Source organism: Lutra lutra, chromosome 3 (assembly GCF_902655055.1).
Source record: "Lutra lutra chromosome 3, mLutLut1.2, whole genome shotgun sequence".
Lineage (NCBI taxonomy): Eukaryota > Metazoa > Chordata > Mammalia > Carnivora > Mustelidae > Lutra > Lutra lutra.
In genome coordinates, this window is record NC_062280.1 from 136,646,010 (window position 1) to 136,673,168 (window position 27,159).

Consider the following 27,159-nt stretch of genomic DNA (forward strand, 5'->3'; position numbering starts at 1 on the left):
TTAAAATGCGAATTTCTCAGCCACTGTAACTCCTATTGCAGATTCCGAGCCTAAAGGTCTTGGAGGAGCCCTGGAAGGGGCATGTCTACAGATTCCCCCCAAATAATCTTATTGCCCACAGTGAGTAACTCCTACTTTGAGGTTCCCTCAGGTCTCCAGTAACACAAGTCCCCTGCCCAACGGACATTTTCCCCTAGTCTATGGTCCACCTAGAGTGGGTTTGCTCTGCTCTCTTTATTTAGTTTTGTTTTCAAGTAATCTCTACACCCAACATGGAGACTCGAACTCGAACTGATCAAGAGTTGCACACTCTACTGACTGAGCCAGCCTGGTACTGTTCTGCTCTTTTTAATTCAAAGGGAAGAGGAGGACCTTATATCAGCAGATGCTTGGGATCCTTTGAGGGAGGGCATTACAAATGCTAAGCGCTACCGAACTCATGAAACCTTCTGAACAGGAGACCTTTACTAATAACCCATGCACTTTTCTTAATTATAGTTTTCCCTCCACAAGTCTTAGAACTGTCCTGGAAAAAAAAAATATGGCTCATTTCTCCAAGAAATACTCAATTCCAGCACCTTCCTTGTGTAGGTCAGTGACTAGCCCTGCTGCTTTCAAACATTTCACATTTGGAACTTTTATACTCAGTAATCGAGGAAGGCCTCCCCTGTCACTCAAGTTGAGGCACAGGTACCCTGCAGCTCTCTTCCCAAGCAAGAACAATTGAAACAAAGGCACACTTCATTCCAAGATACTTGGGTCAACCAGCATCTCTGGGATCCATAGCTGATTCAAACTTTTTTTGCTGTCAAATACATTAAGAAATTCTAACCCCAGAGGGAGTATCATTGTCCATAATAAAGACTGAATTTTCATTCGCTCAATTCCTATCAGTTTCTCCAACATTCAGATCCAGGAGGGGGGAAGATGGCTGGGTTTGGAGCCAACTCTTTGAGCAAAGGAAGGTAAACTCAGACTCCAAAAGTATTACACAACAGAATGCCCAGTCCTGGAAACATTCTGAAGCCTTTTTTTAGTTCCCCAGAAATGACAAAGGAAATTATTTACTCCAGGAAGGTTTGCAGATTGGTATGGCTGTGAGATCCAAGAATGCATTTTTCTTATGTCTTCCTCCCTATCCCTACTCCTGCCAGTAACCAAGTGACAGCAGAATTATTGCTAGTCATCTATTTTTTTAATCATGTGATTTTCTTACAAAAGACAAGGACAATTGTTGTTTCCAAAAAAAAAAAAAAAAAAAGGCACATGATGGTTACATGAGATTCCATACAGCTGTTAAATGCTTCCAGCCTGTCCTAGCCAGGGTTTTGAAAATTATTCATGCTTTTAACGGAGTATCAATTATTCAAGACAGAAAACAGAGTCAGAAGGGAACTGGAACCTTAGATAACACTAATTTAGAGTATAACCCATAGGGCTCGAAGAATTTTGAGATCTCCTAAGATACATTTAAAGGGATAAATGACATTTTCTATTCAGGTTATGTCTTATAACAGCTTCAACAGTATTTCTAAACAAAATGGCCAGACCTTAGGAAATGTCTCCTTTTTACCAAGTCCTGGGTTTGGTAGGTGCGGTGAACTGAAGTAGGAAAAACTTCTTGTTTTTCAAAGGAGAAAATCACCTCCCTTTCAAAATATATTACTTCAAGAAATACTTGAAGACTTCAAATTAATTTCAAAATAATATTCTTAAAAATCAGGATGCAAAAAGTCCACGTATTTTATCTAATTCTACTTGGTAGGGGGAGAAGTGGAGGTCACCAATGCCACAGCAACACTTTTTAAGACAAAAATTACAAATGACAGCGTTTACGTCTTTTTCAGGGGAGGTTCTATGAAAACACATCAGCAACTAAGGCTGAACGGTTGCCCGCCCCCCTGCCACCCCAACCTGTTTTCTAAACTGACACGGGATTGGCACAACCCGTAGCTACAGACACGCAGCTTCCCTTCCCGGGGTGGCGGTAAGCGGATGCTCAGGCATTATGTCCTTAATGGCAACTTTGGAGGTAGGTGATAAACACAAGGAACCAGCTCTGTCCCCTGAGCCCAGAGAAAAGCCATATGGAAAGGCAGGGTTTTGCAACCCATAGGGACCACCGGCTGGAAAGAAGGCTGATGATCTCTTATAGATATTTCATCATGGGTCCTTTCCCCTCTCCCGTCTTTTTGAGCTTTTCCTTGGTTGAAGAAAGCAAATAGCAGTTCCAGACCTGTCAAAATACCTTGGGCCTCTTGGTCTGCTTTTAATTTGTTGGAATGTTGGCAGACGCACACTGGCTCACCAAAGAATGCCTTTGGCTGTGTCTGGTGGTCAAGTGTACCGGCCAGTTGCTTTCAGCTCCCTGGGAGCTTGGTGGTGACCCAAGTGAGTCAGGCCTGGCTCTGAACTTCTTTTTAGGATGGCTACGGGGCTGCCTTGGACTAAGAAGGATTATTATTACTTAGCTAGAGCTCATCACAGCCACACTTGTGTATGGGGAAAGAGCCCTGAAACTCAGCTAACCCACCTGTTCAAGTAAACCCTCTGAGAGGGGAGGCTGGGGTGGGGCTGAACGGTAGGGAAGGCTTTGAATTGTACCTCCTTAAGGAAAGGAGAAAGACACTCCCCCCAAAACAAATGGTCCAGCAGATGAGAAGGCTGGAAAGAAGGCTGGAAAGGACGTCATATGCCTGGGATTACACTACGACCCTCCAGCCCAAGGCAGCTTCTTCCAGGGGGCCCTCAGTGCGCTCACCCACTGGAGCTCTGAGTACATCCATTGTGAAGGGAGGACTCCGGGAAGCAGAAACCGAACAGCAGTTATTCATGGGTATAGTGAACATGTAATTAACCACCCAAACCTGAAACCTTCCGAGTGATTAGAGCAACAGTAACAATTATGCCGGGCACAAGTTGCCCAAGCCTGTCTTGGGCAAACTAGAATGTTTGGTCACCCCAATTTCTGGAGCCCTCTCTGTGTGCCAGGTGTTGTGAGGGGGTCTTGACTTGGGTCATTTAATTCCCCCGCTCACTCCAGTAAGTAGGTCCCTAAGTGACACACCTTGAGTCAAAAGCAGAACTGGCATCCTTTTGCATTCCACTTCCAACTCTGGAAACTTTTTCTTCCACCAGCAAGTTTCAAAGCCTCTGTTGATGCTTAAGGGCATCCAGCTACCCTCCTGTGTGCCCTTCCTGGCCACTGATAACCAGCTGCCACGTGCCTCCTGGTTTCTTCCCCAAATTAAAGGCTTTGGCACTTGAATTTGAGACTTCCTCTGCACCCCAGATGTTGCTGCTGTCCCTTTCGTTGGCTCTGAAGTCTAATGTGCATGCCCCATGCGACTGCCAGGCCTCACCTTCCCCTGACCTCAACTCCCCTAGGGCCCGTACCTCACAGCAGCTCAGTCACCCAGTGCCCCGACCACACCCTGGGCCTTGCCACCACTTCCTGTTCTGTCTGCCCTATTCCCACTCTACCTGTTTGTTCTAGATCACCCAAACTGCCAGTCCTCTAGTGTCTTCATTACACTGTCAATATTTAACCTGCTCTTTGGATGCCTGGATATACAGAAGTTTATTGTGAATTTACTGCCATGAAGGATGTGTAGCATACAATTTACAAATAACATAATACACCATACTCTCCGGTGTAAATTCTGTCAGGCCAACTGATTCTCACAAGATGCTTTCGTTGACTTCCGCCCAACTCTTTCATCTGGTGCCAACATAGGACAGCAATTCAGCCCGGATTAGATGAGTGGACTTACATCTCAACAGACTCTTCTCAATAAGTGTATTTTCCCAGTCAATTTAACTGATACGATTTACTGTTAAACTATTTCTTACCCCCATTCAAATTACATGCATTCAACTGAAATTGTTCGGCTTCAGCAGAGCGGTAGCATGCCAGGAAACGGTGTTCCCACCAGACAGACACGGGCCACATACACACCTCAAGGGCAGACAAGAGTACAATAGTACATTAGGACAAAACTCATTAGTGAGGAGTTTTGAGCATTTACTTCTCGTTTTTCTTAATATAACTTACTTACGACTAAGTTTATTTTTAATTGTAAATAATGATGGTATTTAAAATCAGCTCTCAATGGGGTGCCTGGGTGACTCAGTCAGTTGAGCATCTTACTCTTGATTTTGGCTCAGGTCATGATCTCTGGGCCTGGACCCTGCTTAAGATTCTCTTTCCCCCTCTCCCTCTGCCCCTCCCCCCACCCCCTCTCCTTAAAAGAAAAAGAAAAAAAATCAGCTTTCAAAATCCCTGCAAATTTAAGCACCACTTCTCATGAACTGGAGGGTCAGGCTCTAATACCTCACTATGGCCTCCACAACATTGGGCTTTCCCCCCCTCCCCTCTCCCTATCACACAGGATGGTCTGAAAAGAACACATGGAATTGGCATCCTCCACGGTCTACTGGGAAAACATGACTGGAGTGAAGTTAAGGTCAAGCAGCCTAAAAGGTCTCTCAATTTTCTTAGTATGGGTACACGGGAATCTTCTTGAAGACCAGATCACTAGTTTGTATTGGGCCCTTAACAGGTTTACAATTTACTACTTACCAAGTGCTTCCTTCTCAAGTTACCAAGGAAAGAAAGGCCTACCGACTCCCTTGGGAGTATGGATCTGGCCAACTGTCTGCACCCACCCTGCTTGAAAGATGGAAGAGTGCAACTAAGAATGCAGAGCGAAGATAGAAAGGAACCACGTGGCTCTCCCACTCATCCTGCAGGAAATCGCTGACTGTCCAAAAGCCCCATTAAGGAAACACATCCCCAAAGCCTACTATTACCTACACTGACACCAACTTACATGTACAAGGTCTTTCTCCCCGACACAGGAAGCCATCTTCAGACATTACCTCATCCCCTAATCCTCGCATCAAACCTGGGAGGCAGGTAGTAGAAGGTAGCCTCCACTTTGCTTATCTGTGGGGCAATCACTTCATAGGCATCAGAACAGATCACACTCTTCAAGCCTACTGAGCATCCCCGACACCAATGGGGAGCTCTGCTCTCATTCTGCAACTGAGCACTGAAGTGCAGGACAGACCTCCCTTTTGCCCCAACGCATCAGAGAGAAAATTCCAGCTTAAAATGCTCCCCTGGGGCGCCTGGGTGGCAGTGTGTTGAAGCCTCTGCCTTCGGCTCAGGTCATTATCCCAGGGTCCTAGGATCGAGCCCCACATTGGGCTCTCTGCTTAGCGGGGAGCCTGCTTCCTCCTCTCTCTCTGCCTGCCTCTCTGCCTACTTGTGATCTCTGTCTCAAATAAATAAGTAAAATCTTTAAAAAAACAAAAAATAAGTAAAAAAAGTAAAAATTAAAAAAAAAAATTTAAAATGCTCCCCTGTGAGCCCTACTCCGAGCAGCGGTCTCAACAAAGGTCATCTCCACGGGCCAGCCATTTTCCTATGGTTACAACCCCAAACATGTTTGCACAAACTCTAGCAGTACAGGTGCCCAACATGGTTCCCAGGCTACCATCCACAACTTGTGAGTTCTCTGCGAATTCTGAAAAACTGGCTGGTGGGCGACTGGAGCTCATGGAAGGAATGAGAAGTAAAGAATGAGTAGCTGAGCTCGCAAAGTTGCCCTCTTTCTTCCTAGAGGATGTAAATCCTTATTTTCCACGAGTGGTTTCTGGTGCAAACAAGACTTGCACTTTTGGAAGGCAGAAAGATGGCAAAGGTACTAATGCCAAGAAATTTCACTTGGCTTTTGAGTTCACAGTGGACTGGGAGGCTGGGGTAGGGGAGAAGACTGCATCCCGCCACCAATCAGTTAAGAAAAGTTGGCCCCAATCTCCTTTCCTAGAACAGACACGTCTTCTCAGTGTGGAGCCTCCCCTTTCACAGCCATACTGCCCAAGCCAGGCGTCCGCACCACCAGCCACCTGCAGTAACCAGCAGTTCTCTTGAACTTCTGCCATGCCTGTGCCACTTTGTACCTTCCTCCAAAGGACCCAGACACCTTCAGCTCACACCACAGCTGTCCTCATTTCACATCTGGTTTCTGATGTATCACCCACCGCCAATGGGACTCCTGGCCTTCTTTCTTCTCTCACACCACCAAACATTATCTTCCTTTCCATTCCACAGAAATATCATTTTCCAGTTTAAGGAAATTGAAAAACATCCTAGATTCCATGTACGTAATTTATCACAGTATAAACTTTTTTTTTTTTTTAATTTATTTGACAGACAGATCACAAGTAGGCAGAGAGGCAGGCAGAGAGAGACAGGAGGAGGAGGCAGGCTCCCCGCTGAGCAGAGAGCCCGATGCGGGGCTCAATCCCAGGACCCTGAGATCATGACCTGAGCCAAAGGCAGAGGCTTTAACCACTGAGCCACCCAGGCGCCCCCACAGTGTAAACTTTTTAAAAAGATTTATTTAGGGGTGCCTGGGTGGCTTAGTCAGGTAAGCGGCTGGCTGCCTTGGGCTAAGGTCATGATCCCAGGGTCCTGGGATCCAGCCCCACGTTGGGGAGCCTGCTTTCTCCCTTTCCCTCTGCCTGCCACTCTGCTTACTTGTGCTATGTCAAATAAAATCTAAATAAATAAACAAAAATAAAGATTTTATTCAGAGAGAAAGAGAGCAGGGAGAAGAGTAGACGGGAAGGGTGAAGGAGGGGGAAAGACTCTCCAGCAGACTTTGCCCTGAGTGCAGAGCCTGACCCCACGACCCTGAGATGATGACCTGAGCCGAAACCAAGAATCAGATGCTTCACTGACTGAGCCATCCAGGTGCCTCCATCAGTTTTCTACACCAAAATAAAACAAGAGCAAATTGGAGTAAGACAGCTGGCATGACCACACCCTCATTGTGGAGGTCACGGCCCTACCGGGCTACAGGCTCACAGCATAATGAGCACTAAAAGATCAAAGCTCAATGTGCATGCGATGTGTCTACTTCGGAGACTGCCACTTAGTGCGATACAGGTCTCAGAGCCGTCCTCCGCCTACCCAACCCCTCCAACCAGCATGCCTTTAATGAGCCCATCACTGTTGGGGGCGAGCTCAAATACCAGACAAGAGCTGACGCAGAGCCCTTCAGGGTGGCAGGTCCAGGGTCAGGAAACAATCCTAGGTACGCCTCCTGGTTCTACCGTCAGCAGTCTGCTCGCAGAGGGAACGGGGTACGGCCCAAGAAGTTTCTCCTTTCACCTTAAGCGCCAAGCTCCAGCCCTGGGCTGTCAGGGAATCTTCCTGCTGCCCTGCATCCTCTCATTAAGTGATGTTAGAACTTGGGAACTGGTCTCCATAAATGACACGAGAGGCAGGATTCTGTGTATACGCACGGAGGGTTATGAGAGGAAACTGCCGGCTTGAGTTCTGACGGTATGATCAGGGCACTTCTCTGCATTTGGGCTAAATCAGTTTTCAAAGTGATCTGTGTGGGAGCCCCAAGGTCTGGGAGTAAATGCTTTTTATCTGTTCTACATTCCGACCTTTCTGGCTATCATGTTTTGAAGGGTTCTATTTGCTAGAAGCAAGGAAAACCAACCAACCAAACCTGAAAGTTGGACTGACCTTCTGGTGCCTAAAACATTATAAACAACATTAGAATAACCTATCTCCTTGTTGCTACTCTAACTCATTCATTCACTTGCCTTGTAAATGAGTCAGGAGCAAGGAGATGGCGCTTTGTCCTGGTTTCAAAATTGTAACCGTATTAATCTAGCTCATTCCTCAGGCATTTTCTGAATAAAACAATCATATAAACCTCCAGTCTGTGGCCACTTCAAGGACACAATCCTCCGCCTTCAGCAAGGGGTGCGAAGTAGGGACAGGAGCCACATGTGGCCCCAGAAAGTCACTGCTCCCTCCACACCAGCTAACGTCTGCTCGGTGCCCTCCCAGCCAGGACCCTTCTAATATGCCCTTTTACCTTTAGCACACTCTGTTTCGACACGAGATTTAATATGCCTAGGAATTACTATACAAAATGTAGTTTCAGACATTCCAAAGACAAAGTACTCCAGGGCCACTGATTATCAAGAATTTTTACTTGTTTGACTCTTGGGGCTTCAACTCTTAGAGGGACGATTTCCCTGCTGGCATCCCCTCACCCCAGCCCCCACACCAAGGAAATACCAGATTTGAAGACACCATGGCACTGGGGCTCACAAGGTTTAACTCAAGCAAAACAAACAAAAAACAAACAAACAAACAACAAAAACCCACTAATAACAGAGCTTATTCTGCACAATTAGTAAAGAAAGACACCAAACCATTTAAACATAATTTATGTACATTTATGGCTTTATACAATAATAGCAAAGATTGTTCTTGTGTCTGTAAGTACATCAGCATCATCAGGCACTTCTCAGAGAGTCTCGGAACAGGAACATGGAATCCACACTGTTACTGAACTCGAGTAGTGAAATGCGGGAGGGCGTGGCCACATCCTGACGGTCTCCTCTGGCCACCTGGCCACCATGCCAGGCTGTGCACACCGCCCTCGAGGAGGAGGCCAAGAGTAATGCAAGGCTGTTTTGTTTGCATAAACCACATAGCATTTTTTAATGAACGATTACTCCCAAACCAAAACCACAAGAGAAACTTCTCATTTAGAAGTCAGTTATAAATTAAGTACTCTTAAGAGCTGAATGTGAGAATTTCAAGTAAGTCTGGGGGAAGGAAAGGGGTGTTGGTGACATATACCCAGCAGTTGTTGAACAAGTCCAAATTGTATAACTTCTGGAAACTTTTTTTTCTTTCCCGTTTTAAGTGTCCTCCTCTTCTTGGTATGTTCCATTGATTTACTGCCCACTGGGATACAACATTTGCTAATTAATTTAGACTGTCAGTTTGTTGAAGCAGAATTTTGCAAGTAATGCGTCTATTACCTAAATATATTCCATACGTCTATATTACGGAAACAATACTTTATATTTAAAATATCAGAATAGCTCTATAATACAATATGCTTTTAATAACAGTACAAACCAGAGGAAATAAATCAAACAAGGCTGCATAGGTGATATCATTTGCACATTTCACAAAGCAATCATGTACAGTAACTGATATACTAATTACTCCAGAAAGTCAGTATTCGTACAGAAAAAGAATTACCAGAGGTCACATAATGTTTGTTTTCAAAATAGACAAGGTGCCTTTCACTGGACTTCACTGTACCCCAGAGAGATACCCAAGACTCATGTCAGAATCTCAACACAAAGAAAAAATTGGAAGGAAGGAAAAAAAGATATTTACATAGACTCAGGAGGAAGAAACATCTTTTTAAAAGTTACTCTAGGATGTAGTAAGATTTTAAGAGTGATTTCAGCTGTAGTTGCCTCTTTAATGAACAAATGGGGGACTCTAAGGCTCGTTGTATGAGGGCACAAGAGGAGGAAAGAAGGTGGACACAGCAACAGGATTGGGAACCCAAGGACTCTGGCACCAACGAGTTCTATCACATATGCAGAAGGCACTGCTTAGAGGAATGATGGTTTCCAAAACCAGACATATTTTGGAGTGGCCAACGGTGAAGATGGCTGGAGAGGAGGTTATTCAATGAATTTTCAAAATAGCAGAAGTCACAGTGGGAAGCTTACAATAGAGCTGGCCTCCTATAGGAAATCTTTCAGGAACAATTGTGTTCTTGTTAAACATGTAGGAAAAACCAAGCCAACAGATCTGCAATTCACATGCAAGACAAAGCAAGTGAGATCCAGGCTAAGTACACAGAAAGAAATCAGAGCCCTCTCAAAATTGCAAAAGGAACACTTTTGTACACCTGCTCCTTTTATTGTGCTGATTAAGGGCATTCCACATGACTTGAAAATACTGATGGGATGCAAAGCCAATTAACCTGGTCTGTCAGTTATAGGTAACTGCAAAATATTAAAACATAATGACACAGAATTATAGCTGAGGTTGCTAAAGGCTAAAGAAATTCCCCAATTTCTAACTTACACTAAGAGCCTTGAAAATAAATTCAAGAACAACTTACAGCTGGCTTGTTGGGTTTTCCAATTAACTGCCCCAATTTTTTTAACAAGCTCTAGTCCCTTTGGTAGCCATCTGCACTCAGGGACACGAAGTATTCTGCACATCAGTAAAGTCCTATTTTAAATATTCCTCCTTTTACCTAAATTTCCACAGTGTGCTATGTAATCTGCAGGACAGAAGGGAGGGAGGGATAAAGTGTGTGAGTCTTAACATAATCCTTAGAGGCAGAGCTACAAAACCACCTCTACCTACACCAAAATAAAAGCACAGAAGGATGAGGGGAAACATTTGCTAAAGCTCAGCGCAGAAAGGTTAGGTTGACCCCCAACTCCCAGTTCTGAGAGAGGAGTATGAGCACGGTTTTAGACGCAAGACTCCCTTTTTGAGCCACAGACATCATCACGAGGCCCCTCGGGAGCAACTGAAGGAACACAGCACACAGGCATCTATCAGAGGACTCAATGCTCTGCATGCACTTAGTTCACGAGAAGACAGGAGCAGATGGGAGTTTTTTCAAATACATACATAAAAAAAAATGTATTAAGTTCTCCTAGACATGAAACGCAAAATGTCTGTAACTATACATCGCTCTCCTGCCAAAACAGAGCCCAAAACGTTGAGTATGCAAGTACTAATTACAATGATTTTAAGATTAGTCAGAAACACCGCGTAGCATCCCGAAGTGTACAAACCAGTTAAACATGTATAAAATTAGTACTAATCCAGTTAGAAATACAAAATGAAAATTATGGATGCTGCCTCAAATATCTGGGATTCCACAAATTTACAAGCAGACTATGTAACAAAGTAGACTCTAGTTTTAAGAAAACAATACAGTTCAATATCTATTCCAAAATGATCTCAAGTCCCAACGATAACATCAAAAATCATTTATCTGGAAATTAGAACCATTTAAATGTTTGTACAAATTTGCAAATAACAAAATAAACAAACAAAAAAAATATAAAAGACCTGTACAAGGCTGGCATTTAATCTACCCCCCCCCCAAAGGTGTTTGACAAGTCCATGAATTCAGCAGACTGATAACAGGCTATCGGTTCTCATGTGAATTGTGTGGCTGTGTGAACAGGCCCAAAGCTATTCCACGGAGGCCCAGGATGGAGAGCTTGGTTCTCTGTGGTTCATCTGTTCAGCGGAACACAGGTAGTACAAACGAAAGTCTAACTTATCAAAGACATGAGACCATCACAGTATTACAAAAAGAGTATAAACTTTCCTTGGACCAAATGGATATATTAAAAAAACAAAACAAAAAACCAAAAAACACACAAATACAATTCTGTGGCTACTGCTTATGTACAAAACTTGAAAGCACACCAGGATTCAAACGTCTTTTCTGCAATTATATGGTGTAGTGAGTTTGGCACTTCATTGTAATGAAATTTCCAATGGCACAGTCCTTATCTACAGCAGCACAGAACCTGCAAACATCGGGCAGACATCCTGTACAGGAAAAGTGTCTTCGCTGCCAAGTCTGACGAAAGGAAAAAAGAAACTTTTTTTTTTTTTTAAATCAAGAAATGAAAAGGAGGGGTGAAGGACATCTTTGGACTGCTTCTCTCAGTTCCTGCTGTCAGACACTCTGAAGTACTTTTAAGTGTAGCCTAGAAAAAACACACAATGAAAATACAGCCAAATTAAAATCAATTCAACATATTAGAGTGACAGACATACTTGGGGGTGAGGGGAAGCTAGAGCTTTCTCAACAGCTCCAACATCATTCGGTGGGGGGGGGGATTCAACTTAAGAAGAAACTGCAGTAGTTGATTTGTATCAAACATATTCACTTATGGAAGAGCTACTAAAAAGATGCAGCCATCTAACTGTCAGAAGAAAATCTTTAAAGCAGTCAAAGGAAGCTTCCTTATGCTTTAAAAAAAAAAAAAAATTATGAGCTGTAAAAAGGGCAGAGAGCACATGATAAAAGATGCCTCTCTACAAGGAACAGCCAGCTGACATCAGAGGAGGCCAACTGTGGAAGATACACGGCAAGTTACTGTGTTCCTCTCTTTCAAGCTCTGGCTTCAGAAGGTCTTTTGATAGTGGGGTGATCTTACCTGTTCATAACTCACTCTTAGCCTGACACCCAGCTATGTGTCGTCGTCTTGACGCTGTGTGGGAAGCTTTGGTTGGGCAACACATTGTCAAAGTTAAAATCCAAAGTATCTCCATCCATGAGGTCGTTCCGAATGATGGACTCCATGTCACAGTCCAAGCGCTCAATAAACATGCCGTCCAAGTCACTGGGGAGCTTCTCCTGGTGGAGAATGCCCATCCTGCCATAGCCATTGCAGCTGCTCATGGAGGAGTAGGCCCCCAGGGTGTTCATCTGCATGGGGTGGGACAGAGGCACTGGTAGAGCTGTCTTCACTGGGGCCAAACGGTTCATACCCGAGGTGTGGGGCATGGTGTTGACCGCGTGGGGCAAGGCACGCCCATTAACTGCAGATGTTGGCTGGCTATGTCCAGGGTGGGTGTGGGAGCTGGGGTTCATCATTTTGTTATGAGATGCCTGGCTGCCATAGGTTGACATGACCGAATTAGGGCCCATCAACACATTCTGACCAAGGACCCGGCTGTTGGGTTGGGCGACCCCAGGATCAACTGCTGCCATAATGTCATTATGGGGAGGAGAGTCAGAAGTAAGCAACTCCTTCAAGAGTCCCGGCGCACAGTTATACTGATTCATACCTCCATAGCTCGATTTGTTGTCCTGAAGTGTTTGCATAGGCATTTGGGGCAAAGGGCTCATGCTGGACTGGCCGTATGTATATTTTTGGTAGTTTGGGCTGGGTGAATTCAGACTGGTGTTTGGCGGTGCAAATGAGTAGCATGGTGTCTGCTGCATCATGGTGCCAGGTGAAGACTGGGTGGAAACAGTTAATGGCGTTGGTGATGAGAGAAGGTTGAGATTATCCAAAAGATTTTCCATATTTTCAGGATTGCTTATCTCAGACAGACTCGGTAGAGTAGACGCCATCTTTGCAGCAGATGGCGGGTACACCATAGAATGCACATCCCCATCTCCAAGATCATCCTGTTCGGTCATAATGGGAGAAAGTCTCCCACTAATAGTACTAGCATTTGAGCTAGTTCGAGGGCGAAATGTACTCCAGTTATCAAAGTCATCGTTGCTGTGAGAGCCAGGGCTCGCAGGCCACTTAGAAAACTGAGATCCTGGGCTGTCCCCAGCACCCTCTTGGCCAGACTGGAGGGATGCTTTCTTCTTAGCAGCCCGCCCCCGGCTCTTAGCAAATTTACTGTTGTTGTCCATGGAAGCAGCTCTTCTCCGGGGGGATTTTCCACTCTTGCCTCCCTCTGGATTGAGCATCCACCAAGAACTTTTTCCAGTTCCTTCATTCTGCACACGAATGAACTTGCTGTGCAGGGACAGATTATGGCGAATTGAATTCTGTAAAGCAAAACATTACGTTAGAAACACAATACTTCTCCAGTTGGAATACCTACTATTCAGTATAGGTAGACAAGTAAGACAAGTAAAAAAAAATTTTTAAGTGTGTGGTACAGATTTCAATCCGTACAATCATATGGGCTCTGAACTTCACTATAAAAGCTCAAACCAGTACAAGAAAAACAGTATCTTATCTTAAAAACAGCATGTGCATCTTACTGTAATGAGGGGACAAAATTAAATAAGCACTATTATAGGCATCTTTTATATAGCTATATTTTATAAGGCAATTACACGAACTGGTTTTAAAACCACTTAAGTTTCTGCTTGGCTACAATGCTATGCAAACAGCACTGTGTAACTAAGTGCTATCAAAAACCCTTCCCGTTCTATCGCCCCTAAAACTACTGCCAGTTCTCTTCAGACTGCACATATGCCATTTACACAAGTGAGAAGTTTTATATTACTGGGCCCACATGATTATGGAAAAGAAAGAAGTGAAGCAGGGTATATTCTTAGTTAAGAATTAAAAGCCTGAAAACTAGTAAGACCTAAATTCTTTTCTACTTTTCAAGTCCATTAGGCAAATATAGGTGAATATAAGACAAATAGGATCGTATTTCTTATTTTAGAAAGTTGAACTGCCAAAAAGGGGGAGAATTTAAATTCCAGTGTTGTTCACCAACCCCCTCCTCCCCAAAACAACCAGGAGTACATGCCAACTAACTGAACGTCAGTCACTGCATCGGAGGTTAAGCTCTGTCCAAAAAGACCCACTTCAGGAAGAAGCAGTGTCGGCAGTACAAAGCGCCATGCTTCAGCCGCTAAGTATAGGGGCTCCATGTTAAATCGTGCCACAGGTATGCCTAACACAATTAGTAAAGAAAATCAACTTGACTTTGGGAGACTGCTTGGCCCTTAGATGTCTGAGGCTTATCTATAAAACAGAGATAAATAATAAACCCATTTAGGGCTATGCGAGAGACTGAATGACAGAGTTTATAAAATGTCCAATGGTGTCTGGCACATGGTAAGCAGTCCCCAAGAAGTAGGTACCAGATCCCAACTTTGGGGGCTCAAGGATATTGCCAATCTGAACCCTGCTCCCCTATTCCAATTCACTGGGAGTGTGGGTTGGAGCTTAGTGGTAAGGCAAGCATACACCCACAACTCCAAACATACAGGAGGCCAGAGACCGTCTCAAGCTTGGGCAAAAGCAGCAAAGCCAGGCTGCAAACAATAAAGCCCCAATCTGATTCCTCTAATGGATGCGTGGTGAGAATGCCAGCACCTGGGGAGCCCCTGGGACATATGGAAAAGGAACGATGGGTTCCAAAGGAAGGACTCCAAGGGTCTCCTGTCCCTTTGTCTTGTGGCTTTTTGTTCCCCATATAGAACAGGGCACACAGGAGACCCTTCCTAGCTGCTCATTCAGCAGCCTCTGTCATCAGGGCCCTGAGCCCAGGTCCAGGAGGATTCTGGGGGTCCTAGACACCTGGGAGCAGGGCCTTGTGCATGACATCCAAGCCTTCCCCGGCACCCTCTGCCAACCGGAAACAAGGCTTAGCAGACTGAGCCCCCTGGACCTCTTGTGGCCCCTCTCCCCGACCACAAGAAGGCTCTGGCTGGATCATGGTCAGCTGGGGATGCACCCACAATGTCCACATCCTTCTGCCACCCATGTGGGATGTAGATGCTTGAGTGCCCATCGCTATGCCTGAAAGCCTTTGCACAGCAGGACGAGGCAAGGCTTCAACAAAAACGATGAATTCAAGTTCTTTCTTATTAAAAAGAAACTGGAAACAGAAAAGAAAAATAAATCTCCCTTTCTAAAAAGAGATGCGAAAGTCTGAGTAGAGTAAGGCCAGACAGCCAGGGCTGAGAAATTCCTATTTCAAAACGCCCTCTGACCCTCTGTACTACATTCCACCCAAGAATTGCAACAGAGCAGCGACATGACAAGCCCTTCTGCCAGTGCGTACCGTGAGTGTGGGGCAGACACGGGGCTTCTGGGCTGGACGCCAGGGTAGGTGTGCAAGTGGGTGGCAGCCAGTCTCTTTTGTTCTCTAGATTTTCCCCTTCCTTCACATCTCCTGACCTATCCCCAACTCCAGACAAGCTCCGAGGAAGACTTTAAGTACATAAGAACCCCTAAAAGAGGCCAAGAACTACATTTCTACAATGGTCTATTTTTTTTTTTAAGATTTTATTTATTTATTTGACAGACAGTGATCACAAGTAGGCAGAGAGGCAGGCAGAGAGAGAGAGGAGGAAGCTGGCTCCGCAGGCACCCCTCTACAATGGTCTATTTTATTCCCAAAGAGTCTCCAAACCCTACAGAGGTATCTTAAACACACACACCTATGTATGCTCCAAGAGCCACAGCCTCATCTCCGGGGCCCACTAACACCAGCACACCAAGTTCTAAATCCGTCCTGAAGGAAGCAGGGCCGGGGGTGGGAGTGGGTGTGTAGACCTGGAAGGGAGCCAAGTGCTCCGCCCCGTGACATGTTCTATAGGGTGGAAGTCTGGACGTTTGCACAATATTCCATCATGACTATCTTGTTCTTGGAACACAACAGACACACAGATAAGCCACACGAAATCTCTGGAGGAGAGGAAGCTTGACTCCTGTCCTTGTCACATTTAGTTAATGATAAAGAGGGAAGATCCTCCCAGATAATGGCTTCCTGGCTGTCTGCACTGCCTGAGAGGGTGGTGCAGCTCTCCAACACCAACGATAATTACATCAGGTCATTGGGACTGCAATTAGGAGACATTTTTAACAAGACTGCAGAATGTGTAATGATGAAATCTTTAAAAAGTTTAGAAAGCATTCAACTAACTCAGGTGGGACTAACTCCTGAGTCAACTAACTCCTACTAAGACTCAGACCTACTTCTCCCCGCCAAAAAGGGGGTCCACAGCAATCCCCTACTTATCAAAACATCACGCTCCATATTTTTCTAAGAGGACATTTCAGGTCGCTCTTTGAGTAACAGAGCTGTCTTCTAACTTTGCCAACAATTAGAAAAATTTTTTTCCCAAACAGGAAAAGGTTTGCTGTGCAGGGCTTGTTACAAAAATTCCTGTTTTTCATACAGCCAGCGGGGCTCTGGTGGAGGGGGCAGGGGCGGCCAGTAGGTAAAGCTTGTAAAATGTGTGCTGCTATTAATGGTATTATGTCTGCAGATCCCTGTGGGACACAGCCATGGCTGCGGGAACCATAGTGCTCCTGTGAACCATGCAGCACAGCCACACATGACTGCCGGTGCTTGGAGCTACTCAGCTCTTGATGAACGGAACAGTACCCGAGGAACGAGGCAGGCTGTGGAAGACAGAAAACTTGGGCACTGCAAGCCACTTACCCAAATCCTGAGTTTTTACATGACGCCATTCGGGTTTTTTCCCCCCCAAAAAGACACATCAGCAAATTTCCTCTCCACTAGCTGTATTTCCCTGCAGCTTGGGCTTTTTACTAATGCTGAGCTGGATTTCCTCTGCACATACCCTCTCCATAGCCTGCTCCCCAGACTGTGCCCCCAAGTAAGGCAGTACGTTCTTCTTGGGAAGTCCCACCTGAGACCTGAGGAACGCAGTGGGTCGTGTCGGGGGCAGGAGCAGCTGCACAAGGTATGTATTCACTGTTCGGCCTGCTTCTGACTCCCAGGTGCTCGATTTCAGGAGCTCTATGGATTCCAAGCTGCTTAAAGGCCAAGGGCTGAAGGACGGTTTTATTTCCTAACCTGAAAGCTCCTAGAAGATGCTCCGTGCATGTGCACGCACAAATACACACGCCCCGCACACAAGACAAACTCAATGCATGTCTGTTGACAGTCGTCCCAAACCCATCACAGAGAAGACGTAATGTCTTTTTTTTTTTTTAATAAAGATTTTATTTATTTATTTGACAGAGAGAAATCACAAGTAGGCAGAGAGGCAGGCAGAGAGAGAGGAGGAGGCAGGCTCCCTGCTGAGCAGAAAGCCCGATGCAGGGCTCGAACCCAGGACCTGGGATCATGACCTGAGCCGAAGGCAGCGGCTTAACCCACTGAGCCACCCAGGCGCCCCGAGAAGACGTAATGTCTTACACATTTTTACCGATCTGTCCATGCACCGATTCATGGCAAATAACATTTGTTGGGACCTATGTTGTGCTAGGTGCAAGGAAGGGCAAGAGAAGGCATTAGGCAGAGTCTGCCCTCTAGGTGTCTTATGATCTATGATCTACCTGGGGCAAGAACAAGTCCACCTGAACAGCCACTTGGGACAAAAAATGATGCACAAACAACTGTCCAGGTGCACGGACATTGTCCTGCCAATGGTCACCACCACCCAACCTCCTCCAACTGCTCTCTCAGCCCAAACGTCCCTCTCTTCTGGAACCATCCCATTCTAAGGCTCTCTGACACAGGACCTTGTTTACTCACCACAATTACGATTCTGCTATGTGTGGTCCCTTGAGGGAGGGCCTGGCTCCCCACTACACTGTAAGCTGCATGAGCTCGGGCCCTGGTCTGTCTTCTCATACACTGTATCCTCACAGCTCCATCACCAAGAGGCACTCAAGTATCTGTTGAATGGATTAATAGGTTCTGCGTTTACAGGGTTGTTGTAGAGATGAAATGAGATAACACAAGTAAAGTGCTTACCTCAGTCAGTGTTAGCTGCCGTTATTATTAGGATGATGGTACCTACAAAATTACACGTCTGTGTTTTAAAGACTTATCTGTATTATAACCATTGGTCTTATTTACGATCATACCTTGTACTGTTGCCACTAACATAAGACTTCTACATGTAAGGTACTGGAAAAATAGACCAATTTGGGGTAAGAGCTAAGACGTTTTCTCTGTGCACTAGATGGTGTCTCGAGTGCTGTGGACAGGTGTTAATAAGGAAGGAATTCAGATACCAAAGCTGATCCATTACTACCCTTGCCAGCAAGTGTCATGAGAACCCTGAAGTCTTCTCAAAGGTGTGGACACTGAGCCTTGCATGTGGGCATCACACACGGCTGTGGGCTTGCCACGCTCTGGGCTAAGCCAGCGTATGATGGGGAAGCAGTGGCAAGGATTACAAGGGCCACAGGCCACAGTCCACAGATCACACTCTGGTATCTCCTCGGGGATGGTTATGACTGAACGCTGCTGGTCCTCTGCCTCCCTGGCTGGAATTAAGCTAGGCTCTGAGGCTGGCCCCTGGAGACCCTGAGGACACAGGACAGGAATTGCCCGTCTCTAGGATGCTCCCAACCCTCTGTCTAAAGCAGTGATCAGAGAGTCACTGAAGCACAAGCAAGAAGAAATCTTCACACCTTTCATTTACTTCTAAGTTTTTTATTCATTTTAAATCTATAATTGCAAATATGTTACATAATGTATGCAATATATTGTACTACAAATTAATAAATGGAACATTGGAGAGCGTATGTGATTTTTACAAAAACATTTAGACACTCCTAGTGTATTATAGTAGGCTTCTAGTCTACCAGAAGCCTGAACAAAGAAAATCTAGGGAGCAGACCAGCCCCAGAGTCAAGTCTAGCAAACTGTTTGGCCCCCCAGACCTGGGTTGAAGAAACGGTCTAGTCTAGCCCTTGGTCTACATCCCCCTACTGCCCCTGCCCTGCCCTGGGCTCCTTCCTGACCACTTCTCTGTACCCTAGACCCTCATCATCCTGAATTCTGCTGTCTGACTTAGGCTGGTTCCATCTAGCCTATCCACTGGTGTATGTGGAGACCATCACCTCTTGGCCATGGCTCTTGCCATCACTCTACTTTTTTTCCTGCTTGGCAGTTCTAAGACTACTCTGGTCTTTGTGTTTAACCAAAAAAAAAAAAAAAAAAAAAAAACCATCAACTTAAGTTGGCCTTCATACTTTATGTCTGAATTTTACTTTATACACAACTGCTTTTAAAACCTCATCTGGGGGCGCCTGGGTGTGGCTCAGTGGGTTAAGCCTCTGCCTTCAGCTCAGGTCATGATCTCAGGGTCCTGGGATTTATCGGGCTCTCTGCTCAGCAGGGAGCCTGCTACCCACCCCCCACTGCCTGCCTCTCTGCCTACTTGTGCGCTCTCTCTCTCTCTCTCTGTCAAATAAATAAAATCTTAAAAAAAAAAAAAGTCCTCATCTGATCCCATACTTGGAAGATCATTATAAGGCAGATATTACTGAACCTGTTTCAGAAATGGGAAAACTGAGGCTCAGAAAATGAACTGTCCAACCAGGATTCAGACCAAGGTTTCATGTGTCTGCGTGTGGCACTGCTGCCAGCTAGAAAACCCACCTCCTTGGCTCCTCCATCAGTAAGAAGAAGCAAAAGAACATACTTAAGACTAAGGTTATATGAATGCGTCTTGAGGGAGTGGAAATAATTCTGCTTACAAAGACTAGTTTACAAAACTAATTTTCTGCCTCACTGGATAATAAATTTACAAACTATGATTTGCTTTAATTCTAAAGGGTTACGCTTTATGGCAGAAAAGCAGAGCAGCTAAGTCTGAACTTCAAGTACCAGCAGCACCCTGGGGAAAGCGTGTGTAAGGAGGCTGTGGGGACCCACAGGAAAATGGAAAGGCCCCAGGGGTGGCTGCAGCCTAGAACTGCCCATCACCCTGCCACAGGGTGGGTGTGAGCAACAGTCACCAAGTCAAACAAAAAGAACTTCAAACTAAGACACTGGAACACATGACTAAATGAACTTGTTGTTCTAGAAATTCTAGAAATTCTTTCAAAATGCTAGACAAACTAGATTTTTCCAAAAGCATTTTATCTAATTTCTGTGAACTCTGCCAATGCATGTAATTGTTCTGTAGACTCCCAGCATGGACTTGCCTCCCTCCTCCTGCTTCCTCTCTTTTACACCATCTCTTCCTGCACTTCTACGAGTGAAAACAAACTAAGGAGAAAGTCGGAATAATCTGTATTCAACAGAGTTCCCATTAGAGTTGCTAATAAAACAACTTTGTAAAATAATCCATTCTGCCTGCAAACAGAGGGAAAACATGTGACCGTTTGCCAACTGTTCTTTTTACAAGTGACGTCAATAGACACGCTATCAATAGCCAGCATATAGATTCGACTTTGAAAAGTGTTGTAATAAAAGATCTGCTGTGAATAGCTAATCTACACGCTTACACATTAGGCTCCAGCAGCATTCAGCTCTTCTTCCAAAAGGCTGCTATCACTGCCCAGGAACCTATCCTTCTTGCCTGGACACCAATGATCCCATAGGCCACTCTCCCCGGGGGTCTGCACTGAGGAGGACTCAGGCGTCTCCAGTGAGCCCAGGGCTGTGAAGAAAGGACTCACAGCCTCATAGTATTTGCAAACTAGAAGGCACTGGGAAGGTCATCCGGCCTAATATCCACATTTCACATTAGGGAAAAGAGAGTTCGGAAAGATTAAAATGCAGATGAAAAATTTATGAGTGTTCATTTACAAAAAGCAGAAGCACATGGGGCTTTACTCCGAGAAGAAATGTAGAATAAGTATGAAGAACGTGCACCGTCCTTCCCCTAGCCTAGCCAATTCTTAGCTATAGATTCTCAAATGGCTACAGATACACATTTAGCTCTAAACAGTTTTCTCTGACTCAAATCATTCCAAAGAAGGAAAATATGACTACATTAGAGAACCTCCAGCAAAAAAAAAGCATGTGGGAGATTATGCTCTCATGTAAAACAACACCAAAAAGACAAATGTAAGAACTCATGAGCACCCTGAGAAGTTTCACGTTTACGGGGAAGCACACAGAGAGGCAGAACCCAGGGTCAGGCTGACTACCGGTCCACTCTGAGTGAGTGCCTTGATTTCGCTAAGCCTGTTTCAGTCTTGCCATTTGTGAAACAGTGATTACACAGGATTGTCACACAGGATGCTTAGGGACTGAACAGCAGCATGTGTATAGAAAGCACTTAGTGCACCCCTGGACACAAAACTGAGGAAATAAAGGTTGGATATTTTGTGATAGGAAGCAAAGGGATATATAAACAGGAATTTTTAAAGCTATCGTGAATGGTTACAACTTGATTAAAAACCATTCATCACAAACTTCCTGTTTAACAGGCTGCCAGCCTTCCTCAGACTTGTTTCCATGTCCTCACAACTGAACTATAATCCTTCTCTTACAGAAAAATTGTTTTCGCCCCTTAAGATTTTAAATGCAAAAATGTGATTCTTTAAATAGTGTGTTCTGTTGGCTTTTTGGATAACCTATGTCAGAACACATGTGTGCCCATGGGGTTGTTCAAGAAGGAGACAGACCAGCCGACTGATGACAGATTATATTCAGGAGGGCAATTATTAGAACAGTGCTCTTTCTCGTCTCTTCTCACAGTGGTCACTCACCATTGTTTACTTTGCTGAGAAGAAACCCTATAACCCCTTCAGAGGTGGCAGATTTCACAAACACACTGCAGGACAAAATATCTGTAAAAAGGTAAGCTACAAGTGAATGGGACCAGAATACTAGTAAACAATGAGGGAAGACAGGCACTCCCAGCCTTGAAGGAAGGAAAAGAAGAAACCCGCAATGCAGAAAACAGATGACCATCCGCGGATGTAAGACGACACTTGCCTGATCTTTGACAAGCTCTCATATTAGTCAAAAGCCTAAATATTTCAGAATAACATGCCAGCGAATAACCTCAATGGTTTAGGATTCAAGAACAAATCTTCAGGGGCGCCTGGGTGGCTCAGTGGTTAAAGCCTCTGCCTTCGGCTCAGGTCATGATCCTGAGGACCCTGGGATGGAGCCCCACATTGGGCTCTCTGCTCAGCAGGGATCCTACTTCCTCCTCTCTCTCTGCCTGCCTCTCTGCCTACTTGTGATCTCTGTCAAATAAATAAATAAAATCTTAAAAAAAAAAAAAAACAGATCTTCAGGGATAGAACAGAAAATTTACTTAATGATAACAAAATTCTCACAAGCTTTGATTTTTCGGAAGGTCATAATCAAAAAGAAGCAAGTGCTTCCCCTTGCTGTGTCCTACAGCAAAACCCCATATCAAAGAAAGTTACTGTCTTAGGAAGAAAGGGTAAAGCCCTTAATTTTCAGAACGTGAAAGGAAAGTCTTTCCTGTACCATTTTTTTTTTTTAAAGATTTTATTTATTTATTTGACAGACAGAGATCACAAGCAGGCAGAGAGGCAGGCAGAGAGAGAGGAGGAAGCAGGCTCCCTGCTGAGGAGAAAGCCTGATGCCGGGCTCCTGGGATCATGACCTAAGCTGAAGGCAGAGGCTTTAACCCATTGAGCCACCCAGGCGCCCCTTTCCTGTACCATTTAACGCCCATGTCTTACATACTATCAGAAACTAGGAACCCCAAAATACAAAACTCCAAAAAAAATCCAGGTAAGATTGAAACCTTAGCTATAGCTATAGATATAAGCATCTTTCCTCATGTTCCAGATCATGGGGTGTTCATCTTAATCACTCTCCCTCTAGGACTTCCATAAAAGTTGCTAATGTGGACCCCTGTTTTAAGTCTAGAAAACAGAAACTACCTCAGGCTGTCATACACTTAGGCCAGATCACCACAAAATCCAACAAGGCCACTCTCAAGTGAGTGTCATTAACCCTGGCTAATTAGGTCCCAGTGGTGGACAAAAAGAGACTAAATTTCATTTAGCTAGAATTCTCTTAAACGTGTGTGTGTGTGTGTGTGTGTGTGTGTCTGTCTTTAACGGATCTGTAGGCTAACTAAGGATTTCAACATGGAGCTTGTTTCTCTTGGGATTAATTTAGTTTCTGCGCAGCGTGTAGGCATACCTGGCAACCCTTTAACCCACCTCCTTCCTCAGGGAGACATACAGACCAGGCTCTGCCAAGTCCACAGCAGAGAGCTTCAACTCCCCACCCTGCCCATTTAGGTGACCTAAAGGAGCCAATCCTTTCTGAAACTTTTCTATTTTCAAGATTGGTCTCTGAGCGCAGTGTGGAGCCCAACTAGGGGCTCAGTCTAATGACCCTGAGATCATGACCTGAGCAGAAATCTAGAGTCAGGTGCTTAACTGATTGAGCCATCCAGGTGCTCCTGAAATTGAAACTCCGATTTAATTGTTCTGCTCAGAATATGGACTTCTTGCTGCTGCTGCCTATGACTGCCTCAGACACATAAGGCCGCACCACAGCATAATGTTAAGAGGAAATTCATTTGTTGCTGAAGTGCTGTTTCCTAATTAAACTTTTTGTCCACTTTGTAGGCCATACCATTTTTCTCATCCTCAATTGCTCTACAAATGCTCTGCTTTACAACGCAATTAACTACCTCTGTATTTGGCTACCAGAGTAAGGTAAAATAAAAACAAAGAACACTTTAGAAGTTATTTTTTTCTGATGAATAACACAGATTAGGAATAAAATGAAAATAGCACAAACAGTTTGATCAATTTTCAAGTTTTCTAAAGTTATTAAAGGACCAGAGTGAACATTAAAATATATTGTTGAGATTAGTGACGAGTCCAACCAATCTGTTCATGTTAGGTGAAATGTTTATTCTGGTTATGTGCCCCAACTCTTGGCAAGAGCCGGTGAAAAACTTTATGAACTGAATATAAATTCAAAGGCAAGAACACTGAAACTTTGATAGATTAAAGTCTCTAGAATAGGGGCACCTGGGTGGCTCAGTCAGTTAAGTGTCTGCCTTCACCTCAGATCATGATCTCAGGGTCCTGGGATCGAGCCCTACATCGGGCTCCCCGCTCGGTGGGAGGCCCACTTCTCCCTCTTCCTGCCGCTCCCCTTGCTTCTGCTCTGTCAAATAAATAAATAAAATCTTCTAAAAGAAAATAAAATCTCTAGGACAACATCCCATCCATAGAATACACATTCTAGAATTGTTTTTTACCCTAAATATGTTCACTGCCTGGAAAATCTAGGGAAAAATGAATCCACTGAATGCATAATCTATCTACCCAAGAACTGCTACTCTTAGTGCACAGAATTTAGAAGTATGAAGTCAAAGTGTCTTTTTTCTATTTTGGAACTCAAATATCACAAATCCAGATTACAGAAAGAATGGAAAAAAACTGCAAAAATATAATATTCTGAATTATATATTATCTGCAAAATAAAGTTTCCTTAGTTATATAGAATCTTGAAAATAGCTTGCTTGCCCAATACTCTGGCTAAGGGGCCTAAAGCAACAATGAGTTGTGAATGCTAAGCATACATTATTTTTTCTTTGGGGCCACCTCCCAAAAACTCTTGTCCCAAATCAAATAGCTATTAAAAAAAAAAAAAAAATCACCAGCTGACTTAATACCAAAACCTAATAGCAAAACCATTTAGGCCCTTCTGCTTCATGATAAAATAAAGTCTCCCCTGCCATGGGAGCCTGGGCCCAAGCCAGGGCTGTTTCCAAGCATCCTGTAGATATCTGGATCCAATTCAGCAAGCAGACCACATGCTGCATTACAGCCCTACTCTCCACACCTTCTTTCCAACCAACTGAGGCTCCTTCAGCACCACCAGGAGTCCAACCCCCAAATGTTTCAGAAATGCAGACTTCATTGTTACCTAAAGGCCTACAAATATCATAACCTTCAAGGCCTCCCACAATGTGTCCACCCCAAAACCACACCTGCCCACCAGCACAGATCCTCTAACCACCTCTCAAACAGCATTTGTACACAGGGCTCTCCAGGCAATATGGTACTGTGCTTACTTGTAAGACTGGCTTTCTTCCCCATCGTAAGCACCCATGCCATGAGCAGCAGTTGCCTCACCCCTGCATAGCCATGGACACTCCACCAGAAGTTAAGTGCATTTAAGGTTAGTGGTGCCCGCTGGATCTATAACCTGTCAGGTCTCAGGTCAAGATGAAGGTCAATCCTGGGAGAAGTCCTGGGAGAAAGGACTTGGCCAAGATCATCCTTGGGTTCAGGGGATGCTGGAAGACCCTAGCCTTCAAGTTGAGTCTGCCCTGGAAACAGATTTAGATGACCTGGAGACATCCCACTATGAATCCTTTGTGTTTCATAGTTTTTGAGCTCAGCTGCAGGGCTAGGCAGGTCCATATTCCAGAGAGAGGAGAGAAATCCAGGCAAGACAAAAAGGATCCCAAACCACCTGAGGACTCCCACCTGAGCAATCAGCAAATCTTTACATCTGCAAAGTTTTCTTCGCATTAAATTTTTTACTCTAATGCTGCACTCTCAACTCATGTCCTCTTTGGAAACATGAACACTGCAGCTAAGAATTAAAAGTACAAGACTGTGTTTATAAATCTCCAAAGACAAAAACCTCACAGCTACTTTTAGTAGTAATAAATATCATGTTTAGGAAGGCATTATCTTTTAAAATGCACTAACTACACATAATACTCATTTGCTGTTTTTAGCTGAAAAAGCAAAGGGAGAATTTTGTACAGTTAGCTCTATCTTAAACACTTAGAGAGAAACGAGCAAAGGGAAATGAATAAATGAACCACTTCCTAGGATGATTCAAACCAATGGAAAATTAAAACTTCTCACCTGAGCCCAAAGTTGGTGATATACCTTAAACTCCTCTTTGGAACTCATTGTTCCTTGTTCTCAGTCTGAACTCCCTCCAAACGGAACTGTGAATAGCAACCATCATGCCTGGAATCTTGTACACAGTATAAATGCTTTGCATCTCTCCCAAGCTACTGCACTTAAGGATATTGAACCACAGCTAGGATCTATACCACAATTTATTTATGTAGTATATTCAGGGATGCCCTTTCCTCCACTTAATCTTTAAGAATTATGTATTTGCCAATAAGATTCAGTATTAAGGGTCTTCCCATAGGGCAGGTCCTGTAACTGGGTCCAAGTTAGGTCACGGACTCCAAAGGTTGATCTGACATGACAGGTCAGATGGTGCCCCAGGGCCTTGCCACCATATCACCCAAAGGAGCACTGTGATGACTGAGCACATGTTTGGAAACCATGAAGAATATTCAAGATGTAAGATACTAACAACTTCCACCACATGAGAGAATTCTTCTGTAACTTGATATTCCGGAACAGAAGTAATAAGGTTTTCTAGAAGTTGTCACTCCTGTTATCACGGATATCTAACTACAAGCAGTGACATCGATCTAAGAGACAGCTTCAGCATGTCACCTCCTCTCAAAGTCACTCTTCTCTAAACCAATGGCAGTCTCTTTGGTATTAATTTTTTATTACTGAGAAAAGCAATTCAATCAAATTCTCTTTTTTAAAATGTTTTATTTGTCAGAGAGAGAGAGAGAGGGAAGAGTGCATGCGGGGGGACGGGGCAGAGGGAAAAGCAGGCCACCCACCAAGCAAGGAGCTTGGTGCAGAACCCTGGGATCATGACCTGATCTAAAGGCAGACGCTTAACTGCCTGAGCCACCCAGCGTCCCAATTAAGTCAAATTCTGACAACCTAGTTAAGGTTGTAATGGATAGCTTAGAATTGTTACTGAATTGAACAAAATTTGAAATAATCATTCTTCAGTGCAACCCTAGCCCCAGAAGATAAAGATTTCATCTTAACCATTTTTAAAGTCCACAATACATTTCTATTAAAGAATTCATGGAGAGAGACACCAATATATTGGATAACCATTTCAGTCCTCAAAGTAGCTATAAATTAAGCCAGAGTATCATACAATTTTAGAAAACCTAATTTTCTGGATTGGGTTATGTGTGTGTTTGTGCACACACACACCTGACTGTTCTAAAAAGACCATAGGATGAATGAGGGTTGGAATAGAACATGCTCAGTCAATCCCAGCCCACTGTTGGGAGGTGG

The 27,159-nt window shown here is 44.3% G+C and overlaps 1 protein-coding gene across 4 annotated transcripts in view; it reads right to left on the reverse strand.

The window, feature by feature from the left end:
• Positions 1–8,248: 8,248 nt before the first annotated feature.
• The window catches only part of FOXO1 (forkhead box O1), a 102,004-nt gene continuing 83,093 nt past the window's right edge, over positions 8,249–27,159 (reverse strand). For all 4 annotated transcript variants that reach the window (XM_047723254.1, XM_047723255.1, XM_047723253.1 and 1 more), the window contains 2 exons: positions 12,055–13,409; positions 8,249–11,601 (listed from right to left, as the gene is read on the reverse strand). In XM_047723254.1, the coding sequence (XP_047579210.1) occupies positions 12,072–13,409 (1,338 nt within the window). In that variant the 3' untranslated portion in view covers positions 8,249–11,601; positions 12,055–12,071. The remainder of the gene's footprint in view (positions 11,602–12,054; positions 13,410–27,159) is intronic.